We start from the raw sequence: 25021 nt of genomic DNA, 5'->3' as shown, positions 1-25021 counted from the left end.
CTTGATGAAGTAGAATAAATTTAATCTGTAACTATAAAATGTCTAGGTTAGCGGCAGTTACGGGCGCCCGGAGACTGGGCAGAAGCTGTCCCCTGCAGACATCCCTGGGGACACGGAGGGTCCCCTCAGTTCACAGAGGCGGCTGGCAGGATGTTAGCTTTGCGCTCAGCTTCAACGCAGTACTTCTCAGGAAGGCCGCTGGCTCTGCGGGGGGGGACACGGGGCAGGTGTGAGGGGGGCATGAGACCGGAGAGGCGGCCGCAGAAAGCAGGAAACTGGGGGCCTGCACCCCCACCCCTGCTCCCACAATCCATCCCCCAAACACACTCCCCTCAAAGCTCTAGCCCCCTGCCTCGGAGTTCCCAGAGAGCCAGGCAGCCCGGGTCCCAGAGCCTTCAGCCGGAGCCCCCTTCAGAGGGCAACAGCCTGGGTGAGCCTCAAGTCAGGAGAAAGGGCTCTCCCAGAGCTCCTGCCACCGCCCTTCGTCCGGGGAGGGGGAGAGGAGGTGGGCCGCGGGGATTGCAGCACACCTCAGCTCTTCAATCTTTTTCTTCTTGATGTTATCAATGCGCTCACGCCGCTTCTGGGCCTCCTCTTTGAGGCGCTGGCCCTCCTCGAAGGTGGCAATGCGGTCCTGCGCCTGCTTCTGCTGGTTCTCGCGCACCTGGCGCCTGAGCTCGTTGGCGTGCCGTAAGCGCCCCGTGGCCTTTTTCTCCTCCTCCAGCCGCTCCTTCTCAATCTGCTCTCTCTGAGCCCTGGAGGAGGGACACCGGTTGCCAAATGGACTAGGCCGAGCTGGCCCAGCGAGGAGAGGCACTGGGCGAGCCTTCTGGAAGGGCTTCCCCAGGGGACATGCTTCAGGGGGCTGTGGTCTCTCACCCTCTTCTGTGGCTCAGAGATCAGCCTCCAAGCTGCCCCCGTGCATGCCACCCCTCCCCGCAGCCGGGCCACGGGACTGCATGTCAGGGGCATGCTTAGAAGGGCCCCACGCTTGCTTTAGTGCTCTTCCGTCACTGTTTTGAAATTCTTAATACTTTCTGAACAAGGGATCCCACACTCTCAGTTTTCACCAGGCCCTGCAAATTACATAGCTGCCTATACTCAGGGTTTCACCCACTGGAAGCTATTATTCCAACTCTTCTCTTTTGTGACGATGCACAGCTCCTCTCTAGCTGGTTCTAAGATATCCTTCTTTCTCTCTCTCCCTTCCTTCCTTCCCATGAACAATAATGACATTAACAAAACTGCAAAGGGGATGCTCAGAGGGGAAAAGTGCTGGTGTCGGTAACGCTAGCTCTCCTACTTGCTGGAAGAAGGAAGGAGTTGGCCCCTGCCCTTCCAGCTCTCCGGATTCTCCATAGGAGCCTCTTTGCAAGGGGATTTTCATGGGCCCCAATATCCTAGAGAAAGCAGCCCGTGTGGGCCAGACAGGAGCCAAAAAACCTCAAATGAAATGTATTCACATCTCAGGGGAACACTGAGCTCGGCCACTCTGAGCTGTCATCTTAGTTCTCTCTAGACATAACCAAAAACAATAACAACATGTAAAATCATCTTGGGCAGGGATTTCTCACCTGCTCCCTTCCCTGAGGGCACTGGTACCCCACAAATCTCCCAAAAGTCACTTACTCACGTCCCTCTGGCCAGCTGTCTCCCAGCCGCGTGAAACACCGGCATCATCTCAACTCTCGGGAACTCCTGCACACCTGCGGGCACCTCCCCCCCTGCACCTGCCACAGAGCCCCCCAGTCTGCAAGGAGACACCTATCAACTTCCTCACCCCTCTGCATTTAGACTCCAAACCCCAACCTCTCAGACACCTCCGTGATAGCAGGAAGACCCACCTCTTCGCCTTGCCCTCGTATTTTCCTATATAGAGAATGCTGTTCTTTTGTTTCATATCAGGCAAAACAGGCTGGAAACGGGAGCCTGCATGTGCCACTAGGGAGCCCCTGGGCTGCCAGGCAGTTGGAAATCTGAATGGGGAACAGCCTGGTCACTTTGCGGGGTTACGGCCGTAACTTGGAGCCTGGCTGCATTAGAACACCTGGGAGCTTCCAAAACCTGCTGCTTTCCCGGGGCCTCACCCGGACCAGTTACATCAGAATCTGTGCGGGTGGAGCCTGCCCGCAGGACTTTATGACAGCTCCGGGCGTTTCTAAGAGCCACCGGGTAGGGTAGGTCAGCTATCTCTGCTTAGTCAGTGAGCTGCCAGGCAAAGGCATCCCTCTTTCCAGAAGCAGGAAGCACATATAGAGGCCATCTACGAGGGCATGCTTTTGAAGTAGGAAAAGTCGGATTGCTGGCTCCGGCAGAGACATGCCCAGTGCTTGAAGACACCCGCCCTGGTGGTCACGTGGCCCTGGAGACACCAGGTCCAGATGCCAGCCTAGAACATCAGGTGAAGTTGAACATCTCCAAAGGCCTGGTCTCACTTTAATAACTGCCTAGTGCATATGCTTTGGGTAAACATAGCGAAGAAGGGACACATGGGTCAGCGGCAAAAGTAGGACCCTTAACTTCTTTCCATTAATATTTATTAGTGCCTGCTAAATGTAACACAGATGTCCAAGAGCATACAGGCCGGTGAAGGCGGACATCTGAAAGGTAGTCTGGAGCCCAGGGGCAGAATCTGTAGGGCCGTTAAGGCAGCTGCCACCTTCAGCAGGTTTCCAGAGATGGTGGCATGAGCCTTGAGGGCAGGAAAAGCCACAGAGCCAAAGGGGGCTGCAGCTAGTGGGGACAGGCTGGGGGCCCACAGTCCAGTAAAAGACCAGGAACCTGGCTCTGGCAAGGATGGAGATTCCTACACGTCTGCTCTGCCTCTGGCTAGGGGCCCTGGAGGGGGCCCAGGGCTGGTCTGGCATGGAAATACCTGGGGCCATGCCAGGGACTGAGAGCAGGTAGACCAGAAAGCTGGGCTGCACCACTGAATCTCCACTCCCCTGAGCATAATTTCTGTAATTTTGTATCCATACCTGCCATTCCAATTTTGTTTTGTTTGTTTCCTTTGAAAGCTTCTGATCTTACAGATTCTGAACCAGAGCAAGAAAGGAGTCGTTCCCAGTTAGTCCAAAACAGTTAGCACCAGGGGAACACCCCAGGGGCCGGGTCTGGCGGTGGCAGATCTGACTGATAGACACCAGAGCAGCTGTGGCTGCTGGCAGCCCCGGGGGTGGACGTGGGGCGGGCAATGTGACAGATGTGAACACCTCACCTCCACTTATGGGTGGGAATTATCATTGAGCCAAAAGAGAACAAAAATAAAAGGATGAAGAGCTGGCAAGGCAGGCAAGACGGATAAATACAGGTGAGGTCCGTCCAAATATGAGTCTTCCACATCCTCCCACGTGACCGGGCAAGGACGGCGTTCTGTTCACCTCTAATATCTCCCAGGGCATCCAGCACAGATTCTTGGATTTACGTGCTTAATACATATTTACCAGATGAATGGCAAAGACCCCTGCCCCCAACCCAGGCTCTTCTCCAGTGACCTACAATCTTGGTGTTTGAAGTTCTCTCTGTCTCTTCTCAACCTCGCAGCTGCAGCTTCTTCCCTAACTTGCAGGGCTATGGAGTCAGGGGAGGGCAGAGGGACCAGACATATACTTGTACTCACACCTTTAATCCTTCAGGACAAATAATTCCAGTAATACCCAATCCCTTAGATAACGTCCAGGTGCTATTCCCAAATCCCTGATCAGAAAATTCTTGGCTCTCAATTCTTCTCTTTGCACATTTCAGCTGTCCATCTAGTTGGAAAGACTCCGCCATCCCAGGCAAGAAGAATGCACATCAGTGTGTGGACATGCCAGCAAGGTCCTCTCCACCCAGTAGGGGCCATCCCTGCCACAGCACAAGGAAAGGAAGCCAAGGTGCCCAGCCCCACCTACCGAAGAATCCTCTCGAACTCATCCCGGTCCCGTTGCACCTGAACGGCCAGAGAGTGCTCCTTGAAAGCCACCTGCTCCAGCCGGGTTTTGCGAAGTTTGGCCTCCGTCTCCACCTTCTTCTGTGCATTTTCCTTTTCCTTTCTGCGCCACTCCCTGTCGGCAACCTCCTGGTTGCGCTTGGCCCGCAAGGCATCCTGGGGAAGGAGAGGGTGGGGAGACCGACCTCGGAGAGGGTGCATACCGACCTCGGAACCGACCAGGCACTTAGGAAGACCCTGACTGCAGACTCTGACACAGCCTGCTTTGAGGAGTGCCATGAATTTCTCTGGCAGCAAGATCGTTGCAGGAAAGAGTACATGGAATCTTGTAGAACTTTCTGGTTGGAAGATATCCTGAGATGTCTTGGCTTGTCCTCCCCCACCACTGATCCCAGTTCTTTCCCTCCACCTCCAACAGCTCCAGGCAGTCTGAAGTCGCCTCTCATGTTAAAACTGCTAAGATGGAGATGCCTCAGTCCCTTCGGTGACATATTTCAGTGACAGTTACGGTCAAACGTTCTTTACGTAGCAGCCAAAAACCTTCTCTTGATCCTTCAGCACATAAAGCCCTGCCCGGTCCTCGCTGCCACAGGCACTGAGGGCAGCCCACCCCTTCGCCCTCAGCCTACTCAAGTCTAGGTAGCCTGCACCCCCTCTTCCGCACCTCTGTCCTTCAGGTCGGTTCTGCAGGCTGTCAAGGGAATAGTTAAGGGAGCTGGGGAGGCCCAAGCAAGCCAAGGCCACATAGGTACCTGCTCTGCCTGGTAATCCTGGGCCTTCTCCTGCATGGCTCTCAGACGGGCGATCTCCTTCTCTTTCTCCCTCCGTAGTCTCTCCTGCTCAGCCTCAAACTCTGCTTCTCGAGCCTGCCAGGAAGAAAAGCTCTTTTGGAACAGCTCCCCTTGCCCCAGCCTCGCAGAGAAACAAAGTCCCTGCCAGTCTGCCCAGGATCTCCCATATCACTCCCGGACTCTTTTCAAGGTAGGGCAAAATAACCAACAATGCCTGCAGAAAGTCAATTAGCATCGCAAATGCTTCATTGTTTACAAAATGCTCCCTCCAATGTGATCCCGGAGGGCCCCTACATTTCACGAGACCAGTATTGTAGATGAGGAAACTGACATTCATTCAGATCAAGGGTCCTGCCCAAGATCAAGTGGCTCGTCAACTCATCCGAAGAGGATTTGAACACAGGTATCCCAAGCCCAGCCTTCACGCTCCTTCCACTGCATTGCAGACAACGTCTAAGCTGCAAGACCACTGGGCCACATTTCTACGAGTAACAACTGGGGCACCCTGCCTGTCTTGTAAAATGCAGCAGGTGGAAGTTATCTCATTAGTCCCTGGGCGAATGGCCAACCACGCTTTGGGCCATCCCACTGCGGTTAGCAGATATGCAAGGAGTGAACCATCAAAGTTAGCTCCCTTTGCCACTTCTCTGGAAGAGCGGACATAGCCCTAAAATCTTCCCAAACCCAGCCTCCCAACTACCAGTCTTGAGTAGTCATAAGACTAATGGCTTGAGCTGGGTGGCCTTGTGACCCTCCCATAAAGAATGTTCCACAGCCATCGTTCTACCTGCCAGACTCCTGGGCAGCCCAGCAAGGTGCCTGCTTGGGAGCTTGGCACAGGTGGTTGTGTGTCAAAGCTGGCCTCCATTCCACCTCGCCCTAGACGGCAGGGCAGGGAACTCTGGAGGCTTCCACAATCAGTCTCTCCTCTGAGCTCTACAGGGGAAGTCCCGGCTGCAAGAGCAGAGACCCCCATGAGGTCAGGGACGGACTTGTGATGTACGCGGTACTTATGGCGGGGTGCGGGCCTGCCCAAGTGCCCAACCCCTTTGCAGGTTGCCGGCCTGTCCCAGCTCCTCCCACCAATGTCCTTTCCACATATGAAGACAAGCCCTAGTCTCAGAAATCTATAGTGACTCCTCCTCATTCCAGGCTTCCAGCTCTGCTCAAGGTCCGAGGTGTCCCCCAACAACGGCTCTCAGCTCCCCGTCTCCTCACCACCTCCTCTCTCACTGCAGCCCCACCGACTCGGCCACAGCCAGCCCACCTGCTCACCAGCTCCTACAGCTGAGCGGCTCATTCCGGGGAAGCGACGGCTGAGCTCCGCACAAAGCCCCGACATTATTCAGCCCAGTCCCATACTGGACACCCAGGGAAGCACCAGGATATTTTGAATCAGTCAGTGACGGCATTTACAAGGTGCTGTGATGGTTCAGCGAGACGCACAGTAAAGCACAGCCCAGAGCCGTGCACGTCTACGCACTCGACGAACGGCAGCTGGACGATGGTTCTTAGGCACCAACCACCCCCGTCCCCCGTCTTGTGTTCTTGCTCTGTTGCCTGCATCTCCCAGCATCCGGTAAGAAAGCCACAGCCAAAACATAAGCTTTGTTGAGCTTCATTTTCCGTGGTTTGCGTTCGGAGCATAGAGGCATATCAAAGATGCCTTGCCAGAGTGCACCCATCCCCTGCCTGTCGTCCCTACCAGAGAAGTACAATGTGCTCTCTGTCACCATGGAGCCTCAAAACTAGCGGGGGAGGCAGGACCCACACATGAAGAACTGAATAACCTTCCTGCCGCTGCCTTCAGTCCTTCCTTCTCCTTTTACGTAACCCCATGTTCACTCCCTCTCGGCTGGCTTTAGAAGCTCTCCTTGCCCTCCCTTCCTCCCTGACCCCAACCACTCCGTTACCCAGCCTGACTCCCGAGTCAGTCCGTGCGGCGCGAGCGGCATCTCCCCATCACCGTGAGCGGTGTCGCTCTCGGTGCGTGCGTGCTTACAGTTTCCACAGCAGCGCTGGGAGAAGCTGTGCTCTCAGAGTCTGACCCCGGTACAGGATGCCCAATACAGAAATTCTCACAAGAAATTAATGGGGCAGGTGACCCACGATCACTGGGGTTGTAATTACGCTCTCCATGAGGAGTCCATGAAAACTTTACCTTCCCCGATAGTTTTCATTTTCTTCCCGGCCTATACCTGGCCCTCATCCCACTTCTAATCAAAGGTGTTAACGAGGATATAACGCCCTAACTTGGGTGTCCCTTCAGTCCGCTCTCTATTAATGAACCAGTGGCAAGATGAAGAGGAGGAGGAACCAGGCCCTTGAACGAAAGTCATGAATTCTGGAACGGCCACATGGCTTCCTGTCATGAGTCCCCTAGATCTCAGACCTGCCGCTCCCCGCAGCCAGAAGTCCCAGGCATCAGAAACCTACCATCTTCTTCTTGGTGAACTCCATCACCATCTGGTCCGCCAGCTTCTCCTGAGCCAGCAGCTCGGCCTTCTGCTTCTGGTTCTCGTCATTAATGCACTTAATCTCAGCTTGCATCTTGAGTTTTTGCTGGTGCCTCCGTTCCATGTCCTGCCGTCAGAAGAAAGAGAGCCTCCAAGTAGAAGGGGACACGACCCAGAGACACGGGGACAGAAGGACAGAGACACAGAGGCAGGGGCACGCGCACCACCTGCATGCCAGCTGCCGCCACTAGCTCTGGCAAAGCAGCTCTTGCAAGCGTCACCAACGACCCCTCGCAGCCAAATGGCCTCTTTGCAGTCTGCACCCACTTGGCTTGGTGGCAGCCCCAACTCGGATGATTTCTATACACTCTCAGGGAAGTGGAGGCTCTTAAAATTTTCCCCGGTGTCTCCCACATGTCATGCAAAGTCCTACCCATTGTTCCTGGTCTTTTCTCCTGCCTTCAATTTCCTTCTCTTCGTCAAACCCTAGCTTCTGCTCTCTATTCAATAGCAATGATTGAAATAATAATGAAGTATTGCCCTAATTGAGTCTTTTCTATTTGCTGGGCACTTTAGATAGCCTATCTCTGAAACCCAAATATATCCCCAAACCCTGACAGGTAGAACCTGTTATCTCTCTTGTGCAGATGAAAACACTGAGGCCCTGAACTTACTTGTTCAGGGCCATCAGGCTAACGAAATCCAGTGCCAGAATTTTGAGACCTGGTCTTTCTAAATTAAAGTTCCGATCTTCTCGGGAAGGTTGCCCCAACTTCCAGTTCTCTCTTCATTTCCGAATTCCCTCTGCACTTAAGATGGTGCCACACCTCCCGGGGTTTGGTTAGGCACTGCCTTGTAGGTCCCATTCATTCTTGGGTGTTCATCCTATCTCAGCCAGAGGATGGGAACCATGTCACACTTCCTGTCTTTCCTGGCAACACGTGTAGCCCACTGAGAGCAAAACAGCAAATACTCAATCAGCTAAAACAGGGAAAGGGGGAACCAAAGTAAGTGGCATGTAAGAAAAAGGGAAACATGGTAGACACAGAGAAAGACAATGAATGATGGAGGTCAGGGTACCAGTGTGACCCTGAGTGACAAGATCCCTTCTAAGGAAGGAGCCTGAGCCTTTCAAAGCCCCTGAAGATCAGAGCAAGCACATTCTCCGGTCCCAGTGTAGAATCTTGTGCAGCTGGCCTAAATACATCCTCCCACCAATCTCCAACCCTTTCCTTCAAATTCTTCCACCCAACAACTCCCCCCCGACACACTGCTTCCAGCTCCCTCCATTCCTCAAAGGCTATGCCCCACCCAGCTCCTCCTCAGCCCAGCTTCTGCCCTGACTCATCCGAGACAACTCTGCTGGCTCTCCCCGAGCTTGACTCACAGCCACGTTCAGGCCTCCTGGGGCGCCTTCCATACCAGATCGGCACGGCGCTGCCTGCCTCCCACCCGGCCTGTGGTGCGTGAGTCATGGCGGCCAGCATTCCCTCACTCTCCCCGTGCCTACCTCCTCACTCACCCCACTTTTCCCCACCTGGCCCAGTGACTCTCCGCTCCTTTTCCCCTTCTCCCTTTCTTCCTTTACCTTCTACCTGCTTCCCGCTAGATTTAGGCTTGCCGTTGGTACCGTGCGTTCTTTAATCCCATTGACCAGCACGGCGAGAAAACCTGCTGGATACTGACCTCGGACATCTATTTAATCACGTGTTGACTTACTTCTTTGCCTATTTATGTACTTTTCAGGTTGCTCTTTTTGTTTGTTCCACTCCCTTATCAAATCACTGGGAGATGACCACCCCATCATCCGTTCACGTGGGGGAAGAGGGGAAAAATTCAAGAATACATGTCCCACTAGTTAAATGACACCCTGAGGAAATAATCCCACAGAGCAGAAAAGGGAAACTCTTCAAGTCAACTGGCCCGGGTGCTTCAAAACACCAGTGCCGAAAGATGGAGGAAGGAAGGAACAAGAGAAGTCTTCTAGGTCAAAGCAGATGAAAGAGACTTAAGTGAATGCAAGGCAGGGAGCTTGATCGGATCCTGGTTCGAAAACAAAGAAAACTGAAAACACGTTTTGGGAACGATCGGGGAAATCTGAATGTGGATTAAGTGTTAGATGATATTACAGAAGCATCGGATTCCATTTTTGATGAGGGGATGAGATTTCAGTACTGATGACCGGTAAGGGGGCATCTCTGTTCTTCAGAGATGAGGGCTGAAGCATTTAGTCACAAAGTGTCAAGATTATCTGCAACTCACTGACAAACAGTTTAACAGAAATAAGTATATGCCCCCAAAAGAGACAAGCAACCAAGGCAGATTCACAGTCATGAATCGAGGTGAAGCATGGTTGTGTGTGATACAATTCTTTCAACTTGTCTGTGTGTATAAAAATTTTCAAAGGTAGGGGCGCCTGGGTGGCTCCGTCGTTAGGCGTCTGCCTTCGGCTCAGGGCGTGATCCTGGCGTTCCAGGATCGAGCCCCACGTCAGGCTCTTCCACTGGGAGCCTGCTTCTTCCTCTCCCACTCCCCCTGCTTGTGTTCCCTCTCTCACTGGCTGTCTCTCTCTCTCTGTCGAATGAATAAATAAAATAAAATAAATTTTTTTCAAAGGTAAAAAACTGAGGGGGGCAGGAGAATAAACACCCCAAAGGCTGGCTTTGCCCCCCACTGTGCGAGGGGCCCTTGTGTATTGCAATAGACGGGAACAGGCAAACAGAAGAGGGTTGCTTTAAGTCTATTTGGTTTAGACAGGCATGTCATCATTTCTTTTGCAATGGATATGCCTACTAATTTTATCTAGACTAACAGGGAAAAAAGGTTTGGTTTCTCCACACAGTTAACCACACTCAGATGCTGTGTACTTGGAGTGCGGGAACAGCAGGGAGTCTGAGCCCAAGACAGGGCTAAGACATCAACAAAGTGTATCCCATCCCGAAATAGCTGCAGGAAGACTATAAAACATCCCTATGGTGATTTGTGCAATGCACATAGCTGTCTATTTCCTTTCTGTGTCCACGCCCATGGATGTGTTGGTCTCGGACCGCAGGCAGGCGCAGGGTCTGTCCAAGTCCCTGCTCATCCCCCGGTACGGCGCCACAGCCAGATGAGCGTTCAACACGGCCATAAAAGCTGAGGGCGATGGTGTTGCGAAATGAGCGTGTGCCTGGCAGAAAAATCAGTCCACACCCTGATACCCCCAAATCTTGGAGAGCTTTGCTGCTGTTGCTGGTGGAATTTGGCATTATCTGTCCGGCCTGTTACCCTCAGATCGTCCTCCTGGAGCTGTTCCATGTACTCCAGCATCTGCCCCTTCTCCTGCTCCCGCTGCTCGGCAAGCAGCGACCGCTCCTCCTGGTTCTTTTCCATCTGTTCCACAATGTGCCGTCTTCCTCTAGGAGTGAACAGTACCGCAGGGCCTTAGAAACCCACGTCCACGTTTCTCTGCTGCAACCTCCACCCAAATCACCCCCAAGATGGGAGGTGTCCAGGGACAATTGGACAAGCGCCCCCTACACATCGCTACTCTTCATGAGCCCAGACCAAAGTCCTTCTCGTGTGTCGAGTGTCATGAGAAGGCTGCCCTCTCCTCTTCCAAGCTCCCCTTCTTGAGATTCCCCTTCTTCATTAGTTTGCCCAAGAGTGCACCCTACATATGCACCCCACCTTCTGTCTTTCGTGTGTCTAGAGCTTCTGAAATCCTACCACCTCCCAAGCCCCCCCAGAGCAATCACGGGGAGCTAGCCTCCCATGCCAGCTTCACAGTTAGAAAGCCCGGGGCCTCTCCTTCCTCCAGTGCTTCTGCCAGCACCCAGCGTGTCCTGTATCCCCCCCCACCTCCCACACCCCTTCGTTAGCTATCTTAGGCCCTATCTCACATGCCACGGCTTTGCCACTGCGGGTGGAAGGGCTGGGTCTGAACAAGCCTCTCCACTCAGCGATGCCCTTACTCAACACTGAAAAGCAGAGGACCCAGAGTCTACAATCAGTGCTGTTGCAGTGACTCCCTATGTGCTGTCGGGATGACAATAAACTCAGAAGCATCCAGACCCCATGATGTATGAGTAAAGGCTGGGAGAATGAGAGAAGACACAGGTTAGGGTAAGAATCGAGAGGAAGGACAATGAGATTCCCATTCGGGTGGAGCACTTGAATGGCTTCATGACTCCAGATGAAATACGCAGGAGGAATGAGTAAAAGAGTTACATGGAAGCAGGCTGGGGCTCAATATAAGGACCAGCTCAGATCATTAGAGTGGCCTAATGAGGCAGAGATTTTTCTTTAATTGGAGCTATTTATGCAGAAGATGAAGAGCCACTTAGCCATTAAGTCCACATTTACAGGGAGTCTACTACAGTCGAGCAGGTGCCTCCTGGAAGTACAGAGATGGATGGCTCGAGAGCACAGAATCAGAGGGGGAGAGAGCAGAGCCAGTCAGTGTGGTTCAAGGTCACTCTCACATGATATGGTTGATGTTCTTGGTCTGGGACGCTGTGGTTCTAGAATTTACTTGTTCCGGTAAATCTACTTGTGCTTTTGGTAAATTTACCTGTCTGGTAAATTTGGTAAATAACTTGCCTGCTCGGGTAAATTTACTTGTCCTTTTCTGCAAAAGGAAGGGGACTGGATTTATCACCCTCACATGTGTTACACGCCTGCTACAGGCCAAGCAGTCTACTGGGTCCAGGAGCTACAGAAATGAACTAAGACAGGAATGCTGTCCTCCATGAGTGCGTAGTCTGGGGAGGGCCAGAGAGCCCCATGTGAGAAGCCATGTGCTGGAGTATAAACACGGCGTCGCGGGGCTCAGAGAACGGAGCCCCCGAGCCTGCCTGTGGAAGGCAGAGGGCTTTCTGGAGGAGGTGACCGCAAAGCCACGCACTAAAAGAAGAGAAAGTGTTTTCCAGGGGAAAAGGAAAGAGAAGAGTATTCAAAGCAGAAGGGACAACAAAAGCATAAACCGTGAGGAGTGCAGGCGTGTGGGGGGCAGTGAAGTGTGGAAGGGACAGCAGGAACAAGTGGGAAATGAGGCTGCGTTGGGGCCAAATTGTGAAGCACCTGTTAGGATCAGAGGACTCGGGGCGCCTGGGTGGCACAGCGGTTGAGCGTCTGCCTTCCGCTCAGGGCATGATCCCGGCGTTATGGGATCGAGCCCCACATCGGGCTCCTCCGCTCTGAGCCTGCTTCTTCCTCTCCCACTCCCCCTGCTTGTGTTCCCTCTCTCGCTGGCTGTCTCTATCTCTGTCGAATAAATAAATAAAATCTTTAAAAAAAAAAAAAAAGGATCAGAGGACTCAGCTTGGAGAAGCTCTGTGGTCCTATGAATCTCTTCATAAGGTTTTGAGATCATAACAGATGGTGGTAATGACCATTTCTCTTCTCTACCCTCTTGGCAAAGCTCCTGGGACCTAAAGACCCATGGAAATGATGGGAGGGAGATGCCAAAACCTCCGCTTTACCGGATTCTTTCCTCCCTCCTCTTCCGGTCCAGCTCCTCCTGCCGTTGAATGGATTTCTGCCGTTCCACCTCCATCATCTGATCCAAGCGCTTCTCCTCTGCATCCAACTCTCTTTGAATCAGCTGCTTCTCCAGGATTTGGGCATCCCGGATGGCATGGCACTTGGCATTGAGGATGATCTGGGGGGGGATGACACAGTGGCACCAGGTCTAGGCACAAGGATGGGGAGGGATACACCACGGGGTGTGGAAGCTGGAGGGGAGAAATGGGAGCAGGGTACCGAGTGTGCTGGACACGCACACAGCCACGCACAGGTGGGGGGAGCAAGAGCATTCTTATGCTCCCCTCTCCTGAGTACAGCTCTACGCTAACACTTCCTGGGCTCCTAAAAAGTGCTCGTCTGTGCAAGGAGAAGCTGCAATAGTACCTTTCAGGGTATTGGGTCTTCGTGTTTTGGGGGCCATGGATCACTCCTTGAGAATATGAAGAAAGCAATGGGCTCTGTCCTCCTTAAGATTCACTTATATACATACACACACATAAAATTTCCATAAAACTTCAGAGGCCCAAGGCCCCCCTTAGGGACCCATGAACCCCAACATTAGACCCTCTGTTCTACTTCTCACAGAAACTAAAACCCTCATGCCGAGGCCAAGCCACTAGATTTCTAAGCTGGAAGAGCCCAACATGACACATCAGGTGACAGCCATCCGTAAGAACCACCAAGTGAAAGCTCTGGAAAATTAAGAGGAGGCATGAGGGCAGATCAACCCCGGAGAGAAGGCAGAGATGACGGGGTGGGGAGTCAGTGTGCTCATTTGCTTGGGAAGTGAACCATATGCAAATGACAAATCCACCGAGCCTCTGGTCTTCACGCTCTCAGCTAAAGGAAGCACTTTGGGAGCTTTGCAAGAAGCCAGTTCCCGGCAGGAGAGACACAGAGGGCAGGTCCACACTTCGCAAAGCTCAGCTCAGGCCCCAATCACCCTGCTAAGTAGTTTTACCATTCTCGTTTGACACATGAAGTGAGGCCCAGGGCGGGTGAGTGACTTGCTGAAGGTCACACAGCACGCATGTGACAAGGCCAGTCCTCCCTCTGACCACAGCAACCCCCCTCTCCACCAGCCCCTCACCTGTCCCCCCCTCCTTGCCCCAAGTCTGTCAGGAGCCAAGGCTGTCAGAGCCTAAGAAGAGGGAGGGGGAGTGGCCACGAGTCGGCAGAGGAGGGAGGAAGGAAGGAAGTCCGCACCTTGCTCATGTCCTTGAGCTCCTCCTCCTGCTCCAAGCGCAAATTGTTGGCTCTCTGCAGGAGGTTCTGGGCCCGCTCCTTGGCCTCCTCCTCTAGGTCACTGAGCTTCTCGCTCTTTCTCCACACCATTTCCTTCTGCTTCATGATCTTCTTGCGCTTGGTCACTGCATCCTGCAGGACACAGTCTGATCAGTGGGGGACCGCCCTGGGCACTGGCCATGCTACCACGGGCCACCCAGAAGGACCCCCAAGGTGGCTTCGCCCGTCATGCTAGCAGAACCCAGATGTTTCTCGGCCCAGCTTCGTCCTCACCCCTGCCCCGCGCCCCAGCTGCTCCCACGCCTGGTGTCCATCCTAGCGCGTCTCTGGTCTCCATGAAGCACACACTCACGCCTCCTTCCGGGGCCCCCAGACTAGAGCGCCCCCCTCCCATCCGCAGAGATCAGGGCTCGGGGAGGGCAGCTACCACGATGGCCTCCTTCTCCTTCTTGAAGGCCTGCTCCCTGGCCTCGAGCTCTTCTCTGGTCAGGACGTGGGATGCCCATTTGATGCGCTCAAACTCCTCGGGGCTCATGATGAGGGACTCCCCAGAGGGATCCTTGGCGGGAACGCTGCCCCAGGGGATGAACAGTCAGTGGGGAGGAGCAAGGAGGCCCTCGGCACCCGATGCTGGTGCTCGGCCTCCCGCCCCTCCCTCATCACTGCCAGCACCCCACAATGCCACCCCGAAGGCAGGAGAGACCACCCGCTGCATCACGGGCCCACTGGGGAGAAGGGGTCCCAGGTGAGGGGTGGGCCAAACAGAGACATTTTAAGGGCTTTTGCTAAAAGGTCTAGCGTGCATGTCACCTTCTCTGCGCAGCCTTCAGAGAACCTGTCCTCCATCCCCCCAGCAGGCCGAAAGGCCACCCCGCTCTACTCTCACGGACTGGGCTGTGCCCCCCACCCCCAGGCACGGCCCATGTGCGGGACCACAGGCTCCGCCGGGACACAGCCTCTGCCGACCCCGCTGGCCGCCTAGCCCCCCGCGCGGCGCTGGGCCCAGAGGGAGAGCTCAAAACAACGCTGGTGAACCGGACTTTAAAAATAGCTTATTCCTCCAGGATGACATAGAAAGGGCAGGGGGGACGCCAGACAAGGTTGAAACTGATGCCGTGAGAAGCCTAAGCATCCCTGTCCATCCAGCCCAGAGAGAAGCTTTGAACCCTAAATATTAATTAAAATCTCTGATCAACAACAGTCAGCGGCACGTCCGTGGACCCCTCCTCCTAGCCGCCCAGCACACTCAACAAACCAATAGCTAATTATAATGATTACAAACAAATGACAGACACTGAAGGAGGCGGCAGGAGCAGCAGGGCCGGGAATAAAGCTGCTTCTGGGTGAGGCCGTTTAACAGGGACACGGCAACAAGACGCAGACCGTGCGAGGCAGGAAGTGAAACCTCACCTCATAAAACGTGTGTGTGTGTGTGTGTGTGTGTGTGTGTGTGTGTGTGTGTGTTGGGGGGGGCAGTCTAGGAGGAGGACCGAATTTGTGAGTGGACGTGGGGCTTGGCCCGGGACCTGGAATGACCAGGACTGACCTCAAGCTTGCAGGAACAGAACACTCCAAGAAGGAACCCTTCCTCTGCCCCCAAGTGGCTGCAGGACAGCAGACCATGAATGGCCATTCCCCGCAGGGCTGACCAGACCTCGCTCCTGGGGCCGTGTCCCAGCCATGCAGCCGTGCTACCCCAGCTCGCGACACAGGCGGCACTTCTGGGAGTTCAAGTTCTCCACAGGCGGAGCCAGAGTTGGGAGGATGGTTTCCAAGAGTGCAGCTAAGCACCCCCCGCCGCCCCCAGCGACAGCTCAGTTCCCACTGCTGAGCTACAGGCCTAACCCACAGGGGCGCCGAGCAGGGGGGCAGCTGCAGTCAGGAAGCCATGCTGAGCCAGTCCCAAAGGAACCCGAGAGCCCCGGGGAATTTCCTCTTCTGACCTCAGAGCCTGGGAAGAAGCCAGGGGCTGTTAGCATCTGGTCAGTTTCCATTTACTTCAGATTCTTGGTGCCGCCAAAAGGCGTTGAGTCATCTGGACCATTTCCCTTTACCAAGAGCACTAAGGGGGGTTCGGAGCAGACCCACCCAGCACGGCCCCTCCTGCAGTGCCATGGGTCCCACCACAGCCAGGCGACGGGGAAGAGGAAGAGAAGCTGGGGATCGAAGGCAAAGGCAAGAATCAATACAACAGGGGGAGAAACAAGAGAGGCCAAGATGCCGAGGAAGGAGAGCTAGGAACCGAACAGGGGAGAGGAGTAGGACAGAAGCCGGGCTGGACCAGACATCCCCTCTCCCTGCACGTGTCCTCAGCAGAACTGCAGGCTGCGACGGGAAGGCAGGGCACTGCGCCCTGGGTACTCACAGGAGTTCCCGGACCATGTCCCGGGTGACGAGCTGGATGGTCTCCGGCTTGTTTTCCAAGCCCAGGGCAGTGAGAGTCTTCCGAATGGCATGCTTATCTCGAAGGAGCACGATGGGGCTGTCGCTCGGGGCCGGAGGCTGTGGGTCAGGAAGGGCAACTTAGAAGCCGGTCAGCCCATGTCCTGCGGCCAGTGCCAGCTTCTTCAAGGGCAGACTTCCCCTCTTCACCCCATCCAGTGGCAGAGAAAGCTGCTGGGGGCCCAGATCGCGGGACCACCAAGAGTTTCCAGGGCACGGTGCTCTGCGCTTGAATCTGGCTCGCATGCGTTCTTACCGACCAGCTCCTCTGAGAACAAGGCCTCCTTCCCATGTCTTGTGCAAATACTCCTGGATGGATGGGAAGAGGAGCTGCTAAAACCATCAGGAATGAAAATCTGGGGTCTCTCCTTTCTCCTCCCTCCATGATTTATGAAAGAAGAAACAATGATCTCTCTTGGACCACATTGTGGTTTGAGATAATACAATTCGTTACAGACTCATCCAATCTATGATATTCGGAATTTTTAATCCTTCCTTATGATTAATTTACTTTGGTCCCCCCAAAAAAATCATATGGAGGAGGTGAGAAATGGCCAAATGGCCTGGTGGAGACCCGCCCTCACATGGAATGTGGTGAGGAAGTCAGGGAGTCAGAATTAGCAGGAATACATATTAAATGCATGATTTTTTTTCAAAATACTCTGACCGTGAAGGAGTCAGATAATAAGAAAATGAAACCACTTATTTCAGGAAAATGTTGAACACAGGAGAGAGTTTCGTTTGTTATGAATTCAGTGACGGTGATCCCACGTGGAGGCCTGAGCCGGCCTCTGTGGAGGTCCTTCCGGGGCTGAGCTCCCTTGGCACGGACCGTCCCCAGAGCGCTGCTGCCACCTTCTGTCCACCTGCTCCAAGAGGGCGCGATTCAGGCGCGTCACAGACCACTTCTGCCCCCTACCGCCGGCTGAGAGACTTCTGACTCCCCCAGCAAGGAGACCAAGGAAAGGGCCAGGAACAGGCATTTCTCTGACGGCCCCTCCCAGGAGCCGGCTGGGGGACTCCTGGAGAACTCTGCCATTTCCAAACCTTCATCACCCATCACCCCAGGGGCCAAACACAAAACCTGTCTGTAAGTCAAGGTGCGTCCCTTCGATTCTTTCCCTGTCGATAGAAAACCCGATGCAGACAGGGGTCTTCCAAATGGAGAAAGGTGGGGCGCCCGGGGCGGGGGGGGGGGGGTGGTGGTGCTCAGCCGGTGAAGTGTCTGCCTTCAGCTCAGGTCATGATCCCAGGGTGCTGGGATCAAGTCCCACATCGGGCTGCCTGCTCAGTCGGGAGCCCGCTTCTCCCTTTGTGTGTACTCTCTCACTTTCTCAAGTAAATAAAATCTTGGAAGGAAGGAAGGAATGAAAGAAGGAAGGAAGAGGGAGAGAAAGAAAAAAGAAAAAAATAAATGGAGAAAGGTGCCTGTCTTAAACCCTCTGGAAAGTCCTGTTTGTTTGTTTAAAGATTTATTTATTTACTTGAGAGAGAGAGTGAGTAGCCGGGCAAGTGGAGGAGGGGCAGAGGCAGCAGGAGAAAGAATCCCCAAGCAGACTCCCCACGGATTGCAGATCACAGAGCTGGGGGTGGGGAGGTGGGGAGGTGGGCTCGATCTCACACCCCTGAGATCAGACCAGAGCTGAAACCAGGAGTCAGACACCCCTGGAAAGTTCTTTTTGGTTCACAGTGAGGACAGCGAGGAGTACAGACATCCACTGGGCTCGGGCCACCTGCCCACTGCACAGGTGTTCACACCAGCACTCACACCGCTCTTGGCATCTTTCCTGTCCTTTTCTCTGTCCCTCTGTCTCTCTATCTCTCGCTGCCCTCTCTCCGTGTCCCATTCTCCTTCTGACCTTGCCTCTCTTCCTTCTCACCTGCTGCACTTCCCGTGTACCAAGAGTACTCCAAGCCACGCTCCAGCTAGCTCTCCTTCTCCGCACGGGAGAAGCTGCCGGCCTTGCAGTGGGGACGACACCTGCACATGGAGACCTGCTCGGGGTTCCCAAAGCTAATGAACCCTGCCAGTTGAGCAGCTGGGAGAGGAGGTTCTGCGGTTTTCTCTAATGCTGTTCTTGGATGGAGGGGCAATATGTTGCCCCGGGGCTGCAAGCTCGGTCCGTGGCCCTCCCACGTCTTCATCCTGGGGCACTCACTGGGCGATGATCTGCTCTCAGCAGCAGGGCCCTCCTCGACATTACAACAGATTTTAAATGCAGGGCAGATGTGAAGATTGCAGGGGTGGAGGGAGCCAGGTGCTCCTGTTCACAGGGGCCCCACTAGATGCCAGCATCTGGCTGCTCGGATGTCCCTCTGTGAGTCACCTGGGAGAGGGGACGGTTTGCCTAGTGCTGGCTTCATCCTGACCAACACCAGTCTGGGTCACCGCCTCCAGGGGCCAGCTACCTGAAGGGGCTGGGTGAGGGTTACCTTGACCCCTCCGAAGAGGCTCTCATCCACCTCGGAGCTCACAGCTTTGGTCCGATAGCGAGTCCTATTCCTCGACCTGTTGGAAGTGGTGGAAGAGGAGCTCAGGACACCAGTGGTGCTTAGCGGCTGCAGAGAGAGGCAGAAAGTTCAGGTCATCAGTACCGAGTTCTCGGCTGGACCCTGGGCAAGGTAAACACTTTGCCAGCCCAAGCTTGGGAGAAGCGGGTGGGCATGTGGGGAAACCACCGAGGGAAAGCACCGGCTAAGCCCTGAAATGTAGAGACACCCCGCAGAAGCAGGGGTTCGTCGGGGCAGGAGCGTTTCCTCATCCCCGGGCTGAAATCGGCCAGGTCATCGTGTGGTACAGAAGGACAAAGAAGGAAGTGGGGATGGCAAGAGGATGATGTCATTGTCATCCTGGTCCCCATTTCCCATAAGGACACTCTCTTGTGAGGCCATCTGGGCTGCCTCCCCAGAAAGGTAGCATCCTGTCCACCTCCAAGCCTCTCAGCCTGAGCTCAGAGCCCCCTTTCACGACTATCGCCACTATCTGACCTCCTCCGTGTCCCCACAAGCTCGCAAGGTAATGGTGGGGACAGAGGACATTGCGGATGGAAAAGCACTTTCCCGCTACTTGGCACAAAGTTCAGTGGATGAAAGCTGAGTGATTGCTTCACGGTGCCCACTGGTGGCTTTCACTCCTGGGACCCCTAAAGCGCGCACCAGTCCGCTCTTAACCAGCCAGCGTCTTCCTATATCGGGAGAATTCCTCATCTAATGAGTTGAGATAAGGCCCTCTCCGACAATAGACGCTAAAAACGGCAGCTATGTGCCTTCTGAGCCTGGGCAACGGGCCTCGGCTTCACCAGTCCAATCCCCTGAGCCGCAGAACGGAGGGGAGCTGTTGGTGCCAGGAGAGCCAAGAGGAGCTCTGGCTGAGGCGGCGTGGCGGCCGGCCGGCGTCTGGGGCCGTGCTGATAAGAGCCGCAGCAGCAGCCCACAGAGCTGCCAGTGCTGGGCGTGCCACGGGGCAGCCAGGGCCCTTACCTGGTCTGGCTTGTGATTTTGGCCCCAGTTCCAGCTGCAGTGCCTCCCTTGGTCCCTATTTTCCCGCATAGTTTCCCAGCCAGGGAGCTCTCCAAAATCCGCCCCCCCCAATATGCCTTCGTACTGAAGTCAGAGTCCTGGCTCTGTTGCCTACCACCGCCAACACTAACACAACCTCCACTCCCAAAGCCCAGCTCAGCCCCGAGATGAGTGTCTCCAGGAGGTGACTTCCGCGAGGACTGCGGGGCAGCGCCGGCCTTACTCTAACGCTGGTCCAAATCTCCCTTTGGAAGAGCCAACCTGTCCCCCGGCGGCATGAGCTACTCACTTTGGGTCTCCCAAGCCTGGGAATCAGCAGCGGTCAAGAGGACAGTATAGACAGGGCAATGGACCCTGTCGTTCCAGGTCACTAAGCCCTGGACAGTGTGTTCTGAAAGCTCGCTCCCCTCCGCCCAGACCAACCAGGCTCCCCGGCACCCGCTCCACATGCATGAGTCTTCCCCCTAAATCAGGCAGTTAGTCTCCAGCAAGCGCTGCTGCTCCGGCCCTTCCGCTCACTGCCAGGCCCAGCCAGCAAGAGGCTTGGGGGCGGGGGGCTCCCTTTACAGCCTCAGGCAGGCCCGATAGAGAGGAGCAGGAAAGCTTGGATTTATTAAGAGGTAAATGTAGCGGCCCCGAGGATGTCTAATAACAGACTCTAAGGGTTATTATATGGCTGGTGGTGAGCTACTGCTTCCCTTTCCACCAAAAATAGAATCAGAGGAAATGAAATGAACCTGCAGTAGGTGGGACTGAAGGAAAGCATCGGGAGGGAAAAGGTGGAAGATTCCGGGTCAGCAGGGATCGTGTGAGTTCTGTCTCTAAGTAAGGAAAAAGGTGTGGTGCCTGGCACATCGGAGGAGCTCGACATGCACTTGATGAAGCACCAATGAATGAAACCAAGCAAGGTGACCTCTCGAGGGCCGCAGGCCAGCTTGAGGGGGGAGCTTTCCCCAGAACACGCCCGACTCCAGGCCACTCCCCGACTCCGCATTTTCCAAATCACTGTGGAAAAGAACGTAGTGACAGGGCTTTGGAAGACAGATGGAAAGTATTATTACTATTTTTGCGTGTGTTCTGTTTCTTTTCAAGGGCTCCTGCAGGTTTGCCCTTTGCTCAGGTGTCCACCGCACGACAGGCTCCCCAGGGCTGAGACCCCGTCGCCTCTTTCCTGCACCCTTGGCACCCAGGTCAAGAGGAAACCACTCAAAAGATACTCCACGGCCAGAGCCTAGAAGTCAGAACAGAGGAAGGAAAAGGCATGACCACAGAGAAGCGGCGGCCGGGCAGGGCAGAGGGAAGCACTGAGCTCTCTAGGGCTGGGTGGCTGAGAAACCTCACTGGGGAAGTGCTGACTTTGAAGCCACAAGCCACGCACCACGGTTAGGACCTCGACTTCAGCCAAAAGCAACAAGAAGGATTAGGGAGGTCACTGTGTAACAGCCTCGAAAAAATGAAGAACCAAGCAGAAATGGAAAGTTAGATCCCTCTTTTGGCCAGAGACAGTAGCCAAGAGGTTCTTTCAGGAAGGGAAGGGCTGGTTTGACTTCTTGCATGACCAAATAAATATCCCCAAGAGGGTGAGCGGTGCCCAGAGACAAGCCCATCCAGTCCCTAGTTCCACTGGCAAAGATGAGGAGGGGGACAGATAAAGATGCCAGCCCTGTTTTGATGTTTTCATCTTGCTGACCCAGCTGACTCCCTCTCTTCAAATACCCTCCCACCCCAGGACCACAGGAATTTGGCCACTGCTAGGAATTTGGGGAGAGACTCCGATGCCATGCCGAAAGATTAGCTGGTCATTCGGATGATTTTCACTTTGTCATTGATATAGGACAATCTCCATAATATATTAAGGTTAGAAGAAAGCAGATTAGAAGACACATGTATTTCCTGCAGAAATGTCTGAAGGGTATGTACCCTGAGTGCGTATTAAAAGAACATTCACCAAAAAATGTTGAACAGAAATTTTGGGTGAATATTATCATCTTCAGATGGTTCTCGCAGTGAATACTTTCCTAGCGATTGAGTAGGTAACTATTTTTGTAGGTAACACACTATTTATTTGAAAACAAAACTTAGCCGTGGGGCTGGTGGCTGACTCTGAACACAGAAGGGTGTACTCCTTAAACACGGCAGCCTCGGATGTCCCTGATCCAGTAAGTTCCGCTCCAGTCCGGGTGCAGGGTGGGTGTGGACAGCTGTGGAGTTCCCCTGACGGAACCGTAACACCTGTCAACCAAGCCAAGACCTTCCTAGGCGTCCTCTTCACCCTGACATCCCATTCTCCATTTGCATACAGGTTCATCACGGGCCAGCAAAGGCAGGCTTCCAGCTCTCGGCCCGATTCTAGTTCCCTTTCCATGGGCTTCGGTTACCAAGAAGGTGAGGATTTGCGTGCACCAGGCACCTGCCTTTTACTGAATGATCCACTCAGGCCACCTCTTTCCTCAAATGGGAGGCAAGGTTGGCCATCAGCGGGATGCATCCGAAGGTGGCATCCTAATCGGTACTGAGGTCCCGGCCCTCCTTCTGGAGGACGGTGGTATTCATTGCTTTTGTAAAAGAGTCCTGGAAGTCTGCCTCATTGTGAGCCCCTGCCTCCCCGCTGCCACCAGCACGCCTCCCCACTCCTCCAACAGTCTCAAAAGCTAGTGAACAGCAACACACACACACACACACACACACATACACACACACACACACAACCTGCCAGAAGAGCAGAGATCACCAACTCGACCCACTGCTTCTCAAAGGAGCCTGCAGGCCCAGTCTTGTCTAAGGGATCTCAGAAAGCCTCAGTCAACAGGTCGAACCCCTGCTCTGAGCGACCCTTACACAGCACAGGGAGTCCTCAGAAATTGGGGGCTGCTCTTTGTTGGAGACTTGTTTGTGCATAATTTTTTTTAAATATTTGATTTATTTATTTAACAGAGAGAAAGCACAAATAGGGGGAGCGGCAGGCAGAGGGGGAGGGAGAAGCAGGCTCCCACTGAGCAGGGAGCCCGATGCGGGGCTCGATTCCAGGACACTGGGATCATGACCTGAGCCTAAGGCAGACATGTGTGTATAATTAACAAAGCTCTTCTGAAATCCCTACTTGGGGACCCTGAATTTGAATCACTGAGCCCTAGAAAAGCAGCATGACCTATGGGCATGAAATGTGTCCACAGAATACCCAGGGCACCATCTCTGCCCCCTGGTGTGCCCCAGAAATTCTAAGGTTACTTCTAGCACCCCGAGGCTCCAATGCCTATCCTCCGTCCCACTCCCTTATCCCTCAGGGACCAACACACTCCTTTCTGGAAACCAGACACCTCTTTATAGTTCCTCCCAGGTCTGGTACCCTTGTCAACCCTCACCACTCCGTGGTCCTTCCCACCCCAGGGAACCCCAAGCCTGTCAGAGCAGAGCTGATCTCTACCCTGGAGGTACCAAACCTGGACCTACCCACCCATTCATTCGTTCATTCATTCACAAATACTTGTTGAGCCCTACTGAGTGAACCAAGGCCCCACCAACAGAAGAGAAACCTGAGGTTCAGGGACAGTAGGTGACTTAAGCATTGTCACTCTGCTATCTGTGGCCAAGCAGGTCCTATATCCCGGCATGTGGCCTCCTCACCCGTGGTTGTCGCACATCACCGCCCATTATCCCCAGCCTGTGGAGGCTCTAGCCTGATGGAGAGGGAAGAGAACGTCCCTTTCTCCACAACTCCCGGGCTAGCACCCCTCCACGTTTTCAATCCCCGACAACCCCACCCCTAATTCCTCCCGTGGACCCTCCTCGGGACTTCCCTCACTTCTTCCAGGTGTGTCCTCTTTGCCCCTGGGCCTTCCTGACCCAAGAGCCTGACTCATCTTCTGCCCTCCCCAGCGCCCCGCTCTCCCCGCTCAGAACCCCAACCCGGTTCAGGACACATGAGGCCACCCTCCTTGGTCCTCTCGGGACCTCACCATCTCAGCAGCTCGCCCTGGCTCTGCGCCTCCGCCGCGTCTGCTGCGCACACCGCAGCCAGGGCCCTCGGTGTTGATGCGTTACCATAGCAACAAGACAGCGCGCGCGCCGTGGCCCCGCCCCCGGCCCTGGCCCCGCCCCTCGGCTCCGGCGGACCTACGCGGCGTCCAGCGATTTGGGGAACACGAACCCCTCCCTCGACTGGGAACCGCTCCTCCAAAAGACTGAGCCCCGCCGGCGCGCGCGGCTCTTCACTCCGGCTCTGGCTGGACCGTAGGGTCGGAACCCGAACCCTCCAGGGCCTGGCATGCGCCCAGGACGTCCAACTGCGGGCACTCCTGCAAGAGCCAGGCCCAGGGACACCCCCTGGTTACCATGGTTACTGTTGCCCCAGTGCTGCCCAGGAGGTGCCAGCCAACCCTGGATCAGAGGAGACAAGTTTCACAACAGGAGAGAGTCTGGTTAGACCACAGAAAGAACTTCCCGCCTCGAGGACGTGTGTGCAGTTTCGGGAGAAGTTCCTTAGACCTCCAGCTCAGTCACCTGGGAGTAGATGAAAAACAACGGTGGGCCCTATAGACTATCTGAATGGAAATCTAGGGAACTGGCTTGAGGAAGTCTGCCTTTTAACGCTTCCCAGTTTGTGTGGACTGTTCTGGAAGAGTTCTCAGCAGTTTTATGATTTTCTCCATTTGGTTTGGCCCACATACCTCCCAACCCGCAGAGATAGAGCTGAACTGACCCCCACAGCCTGCGTGCCCCAAGCCTCACGAAGCCCCTGCATGCACCGAGGACGCTTTTCCCTCCGGCCCCGAGGAGCCAAAGGGCAGTGATGACCCTGTGATCCTGTGACCTGCTCTCCCGCTCGCCAGCCTCTCCGCAGTTCCTCACAGCCCGCCTTTCGGAAGCTCACTGCGACTGGCCTTTAGTGCTTCAAAGCCGCTTGGCTGCGTCCGAGACACACTCTGGGCTGGGCTGGGCTGGCTGCAGAGCTGGGGCTCCAGGGCTGTGCACGGCCCCAGGGGAAGGGAGGAAGGGAGCGGGGTCACCTCCAGGGGTTCTTAAAGGACTTCACTCCAGCAGACCTCACATTCCTTCTCTGCAATTCCCAGCCTTATCTCCTTTGGGATCCTCAGAAGAACTCCGGGGGCGGGACGGAGGCCACAGGGTTGGAG

The 25021-nt window shown here is 54.7% G+C and overlaps 1 protein-coding gene across 2 annotated transcripts; it reads right to left on the bottom strand.

Annotated features, from left to right (window-relative positions):
• On the bottom strand, positions 1–23899 carry CFAP45 (cilia and flagella associated protein 45). Of its 2 annotated transcripts, XM_057315508.1 has the most exons (12): positions 23846–23899; positions 18804–18929; positions 16294–16430; positions 14356–14500; positions 13890–14060; positions 12641–12819; positions 10446–10575; positions 7159–7305; positions 4684–4797; positions 3894–4087; positions 531–755; positions 16–204 (listed from the first exon to the last, which is right to left on the bottom strand). In XM_057315508.1, exons 1-12 carry the CDS (start codon positions 23846–23848, stop codon positions 126–128), a joined length of 1650 nt encoding a protein of 549 aa, XP_057171491.1. In that variant the 5' UTR covers positions 23849–23899; the 3' UTR covers positions 16–125. The 2 variants fall into 2 exon arrangements, with proteins under 2 accessions (XP_057171492.1, XP_057171491.1); XM_057315509.1 differs by lacking the exons at positions 18804–18929; positions 23846–23899 and adding an exon at positions 16627–16981 and having other exon boundaries at positions 1–204.
• Positions 23900–25021: the final 1122 nt, after the last annotated feature.

This window comes from Ursus arctos, unplaced genomic scaffold, assembly GCF_023065955.2.
Source record: "Ursus arctos isolate Adak ecotype North America unplaced genomic scaffold, UrsArc2.0 scaffold_2, whole genome shotgun sequence".
In the NCBI taxonomy this organism is placed as follows: domain Eukaryota; kingdom Metazoa; phylum Chordata; class Mammalia; order Carnivora; family Ursidae; genus Ursus; species Ursus arctos.
Note: the sequence above shows the minus strand (reverse complement) of the source record. Positions and strands in the feature narration are given on the sequence as shown.

Coding starts and splice junctions, on each gene's coding strand:
- CFAP45 (XM_057315508.1), bottom strand. Junction 4,798..7,158: donor AGTTCACCAAGAAGAAGATG/GTAGGTTTCTGA, acceptor TCTTCCTGGCAG/GCTCGAGAAGCAGAGTTTGA. Junction 205..530: donor AAAAAGATTGAAGAGCTGAG/GTGTGCTGCAAT, acceptor CCCCCCCCGCAG/AGCCAGCGGCCTTCCTGAGA.